This window comes from Rutilus rutilus, assembly GCF_951802725.1.
Source record: "Rutilus rutilus genome assembly, chromosome: 2".
NCBI lineage: Eukaryota > Metazoa > Chordata > Actinopteri > Cypriniformes > Leuciscidae > Rutilus > Rutilus rutilus.
In genome coordinates this window covers 56,670,242-56,682,351 of record NC_140210.1, presented here as the reverse complement: position 1 = coordinate 56,682,351, position 12,110 = coordinate 56,670,242, and the positions used below count along the sequence as shown (strand labels likewise).

The following is a 12,110-nucleotide window of genomic DNA, read 5'->3' as shown; positions in this document are numbered from 1 at the left end:
AGTCAAACTGCCCAACTAAAGATAACCATAATGGTGAATTTATTAAAACATCAACATCTACACCTCTATTAATTCTCAATAACTAGTTGGTAATAAGTGAAGCTGGTAATGCTGTTTGTGGAGTTGTTTAATCCTCCTCTGCTGAGATCTTGAGAGATTGAATGTCGTCCTTTATCTTCAGTTGATTTCATCTCCGGAAGTCAGTTGTAGTTCTTGTGTTTCTCTTTTCGTCAGTGATTCTGCTTGTTATCATCAGGTGTCTTCAATGCTCAATCACCGCTCAATTAATCGCTTAATTATCTCATTAACTCTAACACTGCTTCAGTGTTACTTTTAACACTCTGCTGGTGGTTCCCATATAAACACTGAGCGCTGTTAAATTTAACACCGGGGAATTTACTGTGTAGTAATAAAAGGGGTGATAGAATTCAAAACCAAGTTTACCTTGGCATAGTTGAATAACAGCAGCTCGGTGGGTAAAATGACCATACACAGAATTTCAAAATCCTATGTCACCCCTTAACCCTCTGGGGTCTGAGGTGTTTTCTGGGTCCTGGAGGTGTTTTGACATGCTCTGACATTTGTGCTTATTTCTGTTACTCGTGACATTTTCATGGCTAAAGTCTGATTACACTGTATTCAGCACAAACTCTGCTACAATAATATATCAGCAGCATGTATGTAAAAGTTTGTAGTTTTGAGATAATGACATTTATGCGTGGTTTGTGAAAATACTAAAAAAAAAAATTGTCACTGAAATAAGGTCATGAAACCCCTACTGATTATTTCTTCACAAGACTTTTGAAAATTGTATCACGTAGCCTAGAATATTTGCTCCAAAACTATGTGAAAATCATCCTGACTGCTCATTCAGAGAAGACAATATATTGATTTTAAATTTCTAAGACGTGTTTTGTGTGAGAAAGCTTTATGCGAAGGGGCGGATCACCTCATTAATATACAAGCTTTTCACACCTGAGAAAGACAAAGACACTCCCTAATGGCCCTATTAGGAGCTTATCAGGGCCCATCATTCTGAGCAACCTTTCACAAAGAATGAGGAGATTAAAAAAAGAATGGCTTTTTGACTGTTTGGATTTATTTACAACACAACATAATCCAAAGATACACAACAAATGACAAAAAAGCACATTATTGAAAACAATAATCCAAAGACAGAGACCTTTGTGCCATTCCTAAAAACATTGTACATACCTTTCATTTCCAAGGTGTTTGATTTTCACTTTACCATGTTCATATACAGAGACTCATGTGAATGTTGAAGTCAGCAGGACTCAGTGGCATCTGGTCCCTGAAAAAAAAAAAAAAGTGAACATACTGATATCAACAGAAACTATAGGGAATATAGTTCTAAAATTTATTGGGAATACATTTTATATTTTTCTGGTTAAAATTGCTTTTTAAAATTCACAGAATACACACACACACAAATGTTTCCAACAATATATAATATAATGAACACCAGGTTTGTTGTGCCTTGTAAGCATAGGCTATGCACAGTGCTGCATAAAATAATAACAATAACCTATAGCAGCATATAAATCTTCCAAAAGATTTCAGTAACAACTACGCTAGAGAAAAATATATTGATTATCATACACAGCAAAAAACTCCAGTGTTAAATTAACACTCCTGGTAGTGTATATGAGTCCACACTCAAGAGTGTAAAGTGTCCTTAGTGTGACTGTTAGACGAAGGACCCCAGAGGGTTAAAAAGACTTAAATTTAACTTGTTCATATCTGTAGACACCCTGTAGCTATTGTTATCTAGCAGGTACAGTTAGAGTGACGGTTTGGTTTAACTGAAATATTTATTCAATAGTAGTTTAGATACACAGTGAGTGCTGCCAATCTTCATTGGTCATGTTGCATCTTTGCTTTGGATATTCCTCGTTGTAAACCAACCAATCAGTGTGCATCTCATCTAAATATTCATGAGCATACCATAAAAGGGAGAAAACCGCTCGTTGCATATTTCTCAGGGTTGCATTAGGGCGTATAAAAGAGCCACGGGGCATTTTCAGCGCAACCATTGTTACATACCCTATTTGGATACATTAAGGAACAGTGTGAAATACCCTATAAAATTATTCTATCACCCCTTTAAGAAACTACAGGGAATGTTTGTACTTGTACTCATTTGCACACCACAGGACTCATTTAAATGAAGTAGTGACAGAAAAACGCTGATTAAAAAGGGTAAAACTGGAAAAAAAGAACAAATGGTGACCAGATACAATGTTTAAAATATACACATTCCTTAATAAATCCATAATTTTTTTTCACATAAAATACAGACGTTAAAGAGAAAAGTTTATTTCTGTTATTTGTCAGCTACCCATATGCAGACTGGATATGCAGATTAAATGTAAAACATATATTTGAATAAGTATGTTATGCTTTTAATCATTAGCTGATTTCGGGCGCAAAAGTTATTTATCCCGCTGGTATAATAGCAACAGCGCCCGAGATTCGCCCACAAAGTTACTTGCATTTCGCGTTTGATACTTTAACCCCCTGAGGTCGGCAATTGCGCCGGCGCGATAGGCTCGCTTTTTTTTTTTTTTATTAGTTCAAAAGAGATTCATTTTGATCTGTTGACTTTGATATTACAAACAAGTTTCATACATCAATCGATTCTGTTAAATGTGTATTATTTTTGTGTATACTCACAATAAAAACAAAGTGTTGTGCTTTTTGCCAAATAAAGAAAAATAAACATGATGTGAGTTCTGCTTTCTCTCTGTCAATGAAGTCCATTCTGAAATGCGTCCGAAAATGAACAATAACTCAGTGAATACTCAGTCAAACAGACATACAGACACACTGGCATGAAGCTTGAATTCTCTTCTTTTAAATGAAAAAATTCTCTTCTTTTTAAATTCTCTTCTCATCTCATCTAATTATTTTTAATGTGACCCCGCCCACGGAGAGCGCGCGCTATTCAAACGCAAATGACTGAGGCAATCGATGCAAACACTGTGAACGCCCCCATATCAGCTCGAGAAAACACAAGTTTATTCAGATCATTACTTGTTTACACTGTCTCGCAGCGCTGTGCGGGTATTTCGAGGAGAAAGGATCCGACTGAGCTGAGGAATACTGTAGTACGTTTTTTTCCATTCTCAAGTGAATCGCGTTTCTGAATGAATGAACGGCAGAGATGCGCGCGCTGTTTACCACAGCTCGCAAAAAGACAGTTTAAATTTAAATCGCGTCTCTGTGTGATTGAATGATGATGTTTTAGCAAACTGTATTGCTATACTGAGATGAGTAAAAATCGACTGAAATATGTTGAAATAAAATGTAGGATATTTGTATAAGCAACGTATTAAACTGCAAATTAACATTTATATGCCCTAATATTTCATAAAAACAACGTTACAGTCAGGCGAAATATGAAAGACAACATTTTGTTGACTAGATTTGAGTACAGTTTTTACTGTAGAATATACTGCCACATCAAATAAGCTTTTGTTTAGCAATTTCTGCTCATATGTTATATATAGGCCTATATATATATATATATATATATAAAATACTATTTTTGTCAAAAATAAAGTCATCAACTAAGATGTTAGCTGTTCCAGTGTTGGCTATATTCAAACTAATGAATACATATGATAAAATGTAGGCCTATAATAATTTTTTTACAAAGAAAGAGAACACTTGAAATATTGTTGAAATTGTAATTATTATTTTTTTATAAATTGAAATTGTAATTGTAACCTTTTTTAATAAAATAGCAAAACATATTTACAAGATAGATGTAAGCAAAATCTTAAATGGTCAATATAAGTCTTCTTCTAAATATATATTTTGTCCTTGCATTGTGGCTCAGTCAGTGTCACACCTGAATGAATGGCTCATTATGCAGAGTGGATGGGACATTGTATTCTCAGGTGTAAACCACTCCTCGTTCACGCCCCCCTCGCATATTGGCTTCCCAAGCAAAACCTGTTTTACACCATTTAAATCAATGTAATGTTTTATGCGAACGATAAAGCAAGACTATTTTCACATAATTTTGAAGCCAGAACTCGAAGCGACAACATCCATTAGTCAAAAGTCTTGTGGACACATATTTAGTATGTGTTTTGTGGTCTTATTTCAGCAACTTTCATTTTTATTTTTTTCAATAACCATGCATAAACATTATTCTCTTAAAAATTCAAACATATACATGCATGTTGATCACATATTATGGTAGCCCTGTTTGTGCTATATAGAGTGAATTTACACCTTTGGCATTAACCCTCTGGGGTCTGAGCTGTTTTCTGGGCCCTGGAGGTGTTCTGACATGCTCTGACATTTGTGCTTATTTCTGTTACTTGTGACATTTTCATGGCTAAAGTCTTATTACACTGTATTCAGCACAAACTCTGCTACAATAATATATCAACAGCATGTGTGTAAAAGTTTGTAGTTTTGAGATAATGACATTTATGCGTGGTTTGTGAAAATACAAAAAAAAATTCTCACTGAAATAAGGTCATGAAACCCATACTGATTATTTCTTCACAAGACTTTTGAAAATTGTATGACGTAGCCTAGAATATTTGCTCTAAAACTATGTGAAAATCACCCTGACTGCTCATTCAGAGAAGACAATATATTGATTTAAAATTTTTACGACGTGTTTTGTGTGAAAAAGCAATATGCGAAGGGGCGGATCATCTCATTAATATGTAAGGCTTTTTACACCTGAGAAAGACAAAGACACTCCCTAATGGCCCTATTAGGAGCTTATCAGGGCCCATCATTCTGACCAACCTTGCACAAAGAATGAGGAGATTAAAAAAAGAATGGCTTTTAAAATTGTTTGGATTTATTTACAACATAATCCAAAGATACACACAAAAAAAAAAACACTTATTGATAACAATGATCCAAAGAAAGAGACCTTTGTGCCATTCCTAAAAACATTGTACATACCTTTCATTTCCAAGGTGTTTGATTTTCACTTTACCATGTTCATATACAGAGACTCATGTGAATGTTGAAGTCAGCAGGACTCAGTGGCATCTGGGCCCTGAAAAAAAAAAAAAAGTGAACATACTGATATCAAGAGAAAGGCCTGCACGATTTTGGGAATACATTTGAGATTTTTCTGGTTAAAATTGCTTTTTAAAATTCACAGAATACACACACACACTCACACAAATGTTTCCAACAATATATTATATAATGAACACAGGTTTGTTGTGCCTTGTAGGTATAGGCTATGCGCAGTGCTGCATAAAATAATAACAATATAGCAGCCTATATACATTTTCAAAAAGATTTCAGTAACAACTAAGCTAGAGAAAAATATATTGATTATCATGTTACTTCAAATGTTTCCATTCGTTATGATGATATGAAATGAGATAATAGTAAAACATGAAGCCGTTTGGAGCGTTTTGCTTTTCCAAAATATGATGCATTCAAACGCGATCGCGATAAAAAATATGATACATTCAAACGCGATCGCGCTCAAATATAAAACATTATGGTTAGGCCTACCATATACATATCTACGTTTGAGCAGATATCCACAAACACAGTAACAGTAAACACGGGTCTAAATATTATAATATTCACCATATATCTAGCAACAGTTCAACTGCAATGTGAAATTTATGCAACAATAACAAACTAATATGTAAGAATTTCTTACCTTATCTTTCTTGTCTTGAAATCGCATTCTTCTTCTGGGGTAAAGCCAATGTAAACTCACGTCTTTCAAACTCGACGAAAAGCAGAGACTGATGAAGTGTTTTGTTTTTGAGGTAATGAGCGCGTTCGCGTTCCATGTGGAGATTTGCATGTGAATATCTTTTGCGTGAGTAGGCGTGGCCAAATTAACTGTAATGAGCAAGCGTTTGAGAAGCTGGACATCTTGTTGGTTTTATACAAATTACTTAAACAGAAAATATTTGTTTTCAGTTTGAATCCGATCATTTAAAAGTACACACTTAAATGTTTATAAAGGTATATGGCTCATAAATGTGTGACAAGTATTCGCTGAGTTTTGTTTCAGTTTATAGACGTGCTCAAGAAAAAAAAGTTCACCGCGACGGAGAGGCAGAACGCACACCCTGTTTATTTTTCTTTATTTTTCAAAAGCACAATGTTTTGATTTGATTCTAAGTGGACACATACAAAAGTAGAAATATCACAGATTCTTTTTTTATATTTATTTTTTCTGTATGACCATAAATGACGGAGTAATTTAAGTTTAAAGTGCTACAATGTAAAAAAAGTCCAGCAAAACGCGGGGGCGCGTTTGCCGACCTCAGAGGGTTAACATGTTTATAAATAACTGAAAAAAGCACAAATGTCAGAGCATGTCAGAACACCTCCAGGGCCCAGAAAACCCCTCAGACCCCAGAGGGTTAACTTCAATGTTACACACTGTATTGTCACCTCACCAAATTCAGTTTACACATCAATGGTTTCCTACTGGTTATACTAGAACATTTAGTTTGATAAAATGTGATTTTGCACATTTTATATTATGAACAAAATATTCAATAACTTCACTGTAACACACCAAATTCAGTTTACACATCACTGCTCTCCTGCTGGTTATACTACAACACTTAGTTTGGCAAGTAATAGCAATAAAAAATAAGTTGGTACGTAGCTAACATACTAGTTACAACCATAGCTTTTGCATGATCATTTCTTACTGAATTTGATGACATTGAAGTTATTGAATATTTTTTTTAATAACAGTGAAGTTATTGATTTTGTTTCATAATAAACAATCATAAAAATTATGCAAGTTTATCAAACTAAGTGTTGTAGTATAACCACCAGGAGAGCAGTGATGTGTGAACTGAATTTGGTGACAGTACAGTGTGTTACAGTGACGTTATTAAATAAATTTCATAATATATGCTAAAATGTGTGAAAGGGTTTTGGGTTTTGCACTTTTTCAGACTTGTCTCTCAGCCGCCTGCTCATAGAGACCAATTTATATTATAAAGCTTGTTTTGAGTAAAATCGTTGTCTACATTACTATGATTGGAAATAGGTGTAATTTGTGTTTTAACAACGTTCAGCTCTCAAGTTATTGATCCGGGAAGTTCGAATCTGTGAATATATTGCCAACTTAAGTTCAACTCCTTGAACTAAGCACTGACCGCATTTCTTTATACTCGAGTCCAAGTTCAAACACTATGAAATGCTCCAGTGTTAACGTATGGAGCTCTCTGAAACACTGCCAGCGGGACAACTGGAAAAACAGTTTGTTCAAGCTCACAAGTTTTGCGAGGGAACGCATTTTTTTTTTTTTTTTTTCTCCTATCCCAAATTTTTTCCAAAGCCATGTTCGTTTAGGGGCTCCGTAAACAGTGCATGTACAGAGTAGTATATATATAGCATATGTATATATTAGATGTGTCACAGTAATTTTTTATGTTTGTGTTACTGTAGTATGGACCATGGAGGAGAGACCAGGATTTCAAAAGGACTGCAAAAATGTATGTTTTAAAACAAACACACAGACATATTCTCAAACAATTTTTCTTATTTTCGTGATCAGTGTAACTATGTCCTTATAAGACAAATTTGTTATGGCAATATAAGCCAAGGAAAAACATAATCAGGTGTTGATGGTTGTGTATTGATATCGGTCTTATCAACATTTAGTGGCTGATCTTGACCAGAGTCTATTCTCTGATTATAAAGGTGAGGTTGTTATAGATTTCTCTTTATTGATTGTAATAGTCTTGTGTGTCTAAGTTCAATTAAACCACAGAAACATGAGGAATATATTTTATATGTTTTTTAAAGTATTCTAAACATGAGGGAAGAACAAAACAGTAAATTTGGTTAAGGTATTTATATGAAAAAAATCATTAGGTGTAAAAAGACAAACTACAGCTACAGGTTTTATTTTACTATGCAAAAACTGCACAGAAAACAAAATGCTGGAAGCAGAAAGCATACACTGACTACAACATAATCAGTTATTAATAAAACAATTGACTCCAAACACAACTATGCAATATGCTTACAAAATCTTAAACACATTTTTAATAATACTTGAATAAGTAGTGAAGATGTACATTTTCCTAGGCTGGACATCACTTTTGGCCACTACTGGACAACTTGACTTTACATCTTTATTTATTCTTTATTTAGAGTCATGACAATAGTGACAAATTTGCATACATGTTTCATACAATTTTCATACATTTTCTATGATTTCTTAGATTTTCTAATAGTGTCTCAAAACACTAATCAGGCCAAAATCATTACATCATATCAGGAAAACATACTGTATGTCCAACATATATAGTAACAAGATATATGTGTGTTGTAAAAGTTCTCTCTTTTAATTTCTCTTCTTGTATTCAGATGCCTGTGATCTCACACTGGATCCAAACACAGCACATGTTAAACTCATGCTGTCCAAGGGGAACAGAAAGGTGACACGCGTGGAAGACAAGCAGCCGTATCCTGATCATCCAGACAGATTTGATGGCTTTGAGCAGGTTCTGTGTGGAGAGAGTCTGACTGGACGCTGTTACTGGGAGGCTGAATGGAGTGGAAGGGGAGCTGATATTTCAGTAGCTTATAAGGGAATCAGGAGGAAAGGGCTGAGTGAAGACTGTTGGTTTGGATACAGTGAAAAGTCCTGGAATCTGTATTGCTCTAGCAGAAGTTATTCTGCTTGTCACAATTTAAAGCAAACAGATATAACTGCCCCTTCATCGTCTAAGAGAGTAGGAGTGTATGTGGACGTGTCGGCCGGCACTCTGTCCTTCTACAGCGTCTCTGACACACACACACTCACACACTTACACACATTCAACACCACATTCACTGAACCCCTCTATGCTGGATTTAAGGTTTATCCAGACTCTCCTGTGTTGTTGCAACAGAATGTCCAGACCTCCTAGACATCCCTGTCATATAAACAGTACACACTGTTAAAGGGGTCATGACATGAGAAACCAAATTTGCCTTGATCTTTTGGTATATAAGAGGTCTTTGTACCATTAAAACTTCCTGCAAGTTTCATAGCTTTAGACGTCCTCCCCATTATAAACGAATCATTTATTTAATCAAGCTCTAAATACAGCTCGTTCTGGATCCATGGTAAGAAGTGACGTCACGGTACGAAGTGACGCACCAGTCGTTTGCATATGACCGCCTCCAGCACAAGACTACTGTCTGTGCCTCATAGTCATTTCGCATCGTCGCATGATTCGTTGTCACGCGCCCCACAGGAGTTCAGTCGTCGACGTGCAGCGAGTGGGTCTCTTTACAAGATTGCTATGGGGCCGCCAAAGCCTTATTTGATCGGTGAGTGATGTGTAGAGACGATTGTGACAGGGCGTATGTTACTGAGAGAGCGAGCGAGAGCGCCCCGGCCGCGCGCGCGCTCTCTCACTGTCTTTTTCTCTCACTGTCTTTTTCTCTCTCTCTCTCTCTCTCTCTCTCTCTCTCTCTCTCTCTCTCTCTCTCTCTCTCTCTCTCTCTCTCTCTCTCTCTCTCTCTCTCTCTCTCTCTCTCTCTCTCTCTCTCTCTCTCTCTCTCCTCCCTCCCTCTCTCTCTCTCTCTCTCTCTCCCTCCCTCCCTCGCGCATATGCATCAAAATAACCCGTATTCAAGTGTTTCTGGTTACAAATCTGACATATTCATTCAAAATAGCTTCACACTGTCCATGTGGACACGGGGTAATCCATTCTTAGTTGTTAGTGGTGGACAGATGGTTCATTTTCTGGCTTTCTATATATATGTTAATAATTGATGCATAGGCGCTGACGTTAGCCAATCATAACAGTGGGTGTTAACACTGAACTCTTAAAGGGGAAACACCCCCAAAACAGACTGTTTGAATCAGAGCATGAGAAACAGGGTGGGAAAAGGTCATAAATCACTCAATTTTAAACGTTTTTTGTCCAAAAAACTATAGTAATACTATAATTGCACCTAAGGGAACATAATAAAAGAAAAGAAAAAACCATGTCATGACCCCTTTAAACATTGACCTTTAAATTAATGGTAAAACACTGGCAACACTGTTGCCAGTAATTTACTGTTAATTGTAAAATTGTTTACTGTAATCTACAGTATGTTACTGTAAAATGCACAAAATTACATGCACTAAATTAAAACTCAAGTTAACTCATTTTACTTGCAGAAACCGACTGTCGTAATTTAGCCAACTGCTCTGTCCAAACGATACCGTTAGATTCACGCATGTCTCTGTCTCCTCAGTGCCATCTCAAGTCTCTATTGGCAACTCCTAACCACTTGAGAGACCTCTCGAGCTGTCTTAAATAACTGTGAGAGTAAGAGTGATTCTTAGCTTTAAGAAATTTGATAACTTGCTTTTATACTTAAGTTTGAAAGTAGGAGCAAATTGAATGAATTCTCAGCACTTAAGACTAAAATGGCACTTTGAGAGAAGCTTGATAAATACGGGCCCTGATGTTCATCAGTGACTGAATTCTCTCACTTCTATTCATTCACTCTGTCAAGTGCACTATATTGAACTAATGTAGGGAATAGTGAATGAGGGTATAGGGTGTTATTTGGAACACAGCCTCTGAGTGTTGACTTTGAGCGCTGTTATTTAAACTGGTATATTAATTCATATGTTAATTAATATGTTAAATGAAAAGGTAAAGTGAAAATCTAATCGAATTTCTCTCGAAAATGACAAATATCACCCAGAATGCATAGTTTTCTACGGTATATTGCTGTTTTAATGGAAAATAGCATGTTACTGTCAAAATTTGGCCCTTTTTTTTACAGCAATTTTTTAGTGTAACATGAAACAGAATATCTGTCCAACTCAGCATCTGCTCAGTGCCTCATTGGGCACAGTAGGCAATAGGCAAGACTATTGTTTTTTTTTTTTTTTTTTGTGCTATTCTATTATAAATGTAATTTCTACAATTTGAGTACAATCACCAATCATTTATTAAGAAACCTTTAATAAAAAAGGAAGACAAAAAAGGATATAGATTAGCTTTGAATAAAACCATGAATAAGATTGTCACATTCATGTTTAGTTCATTTCATTTCATTATGTTCTGTTTAGTTTCATTGTCATGTTCCGTTATGTTGCCATTTGCCTTAGCTCTAGTTATAGTTGTCATGGTTTCTGATTTGTTACTCACCCGTTTCCTGTTCTGTTGATCCTTCCCTCTGTGTATTTCAGCCTGCAGTTTCCTCAGTTCTGGGTTTGTCGTTAAAGTTGGTATATGTGTAGTGTTCTTATTCTTTGTATGGATTAAACTTTTGTTTCATCTTTCCGTGTCACGCATTTCTCTTGTTTTTGGAGTATTTTGCACTCAACCATTACAATTGTGTGGTTGGTGTTGTGGTTTGCATTTATTTACAGTAAATAATCTCACAAAGATATACATCACCATCAATACTCAGACTGTGCTAATGCTCATCAGCATTATCAGGCAATGCAAGGGAAGTTTATTTATCACATTTCATACACTATGGCAATTCAAAGTCCTTTACAGAAAGGAATTAAAAGAATCACAAAATAAAAGCAAGGAAAATTAAAACAATTATAAAAGAAAGTAAAAGAGATATATGATACAGTTGTAAAATAAATTAAAAGAATAAAAAGATGATGTAGATAAACTTCTCATCTGGCAAAACACAGATTTTACCATTTATCATTACCTGAGATTTTTATTCTACACTGTGTCTGTGATTTTACCTTATTAATTATAATAGTTCTGTGATTCTGCAGCATGATGTTCTTTTGTTAGCCTGGCAAGCCAGACGTACATCAAGATGTTTAGACTGGCAACTCACCATAGACACGGTCAATCTGATGGGCGGGATAAACGGCTGTCTTTCAAATTCCCTCTGCACACAATAGGACAGCGCTTCAACCAACCAGAGCGTTTTCCCATCAGCGGAGCTTAGTTGATAGATTCAACTTTTAAAGGAGTCATAACCTGCAATTTTCACTTTTCCACGAGAATCAATGTATGTTATGATCGACTAACGATTATACACTGGCCGGGAAGCCGATATTTAAAAGTGAAGCGTTTGTTTACATCAGGGTAAATAAACCAGTGCGCGTGCACGCGCACTCAAATACGAGATTTTGATTT

General features: G+C 35.7%; 1 protein-coding gene across 4 annotated transcripts in view; it reads left to right on the top strand.

The window, feature by feature from the left end:
• Positions 1-11,280, top strand: part of LOC311286315 (NLR family CARD domain-containing protein 3-like) — a 52,435-nt gene extending 41,155 nt beyond the window's left edge. For all 4 annotated transcript variants that reach the window (XM_084402461.1, XM_084402462.1, XM_084402464.1 and 1 more), the window contains 2 exons: positions 7,444-7,490; positions 8,371-11,280. In XM_084402461.1, the coding sequence (XP_084258587.1) occupies positions 7,444-7,490; positions 8,371-8,915 (592 nt within the window). In that variant the 3' untranslated portion in view covers positions 8,916-11,280. The remainder of the gene's footprint in view (positions 1-7,443; positions 7,491-8,370) is intronic.
• The last annotated feature ends 830 nt before the right edge of the window (positions 11,281-12,110 follow it).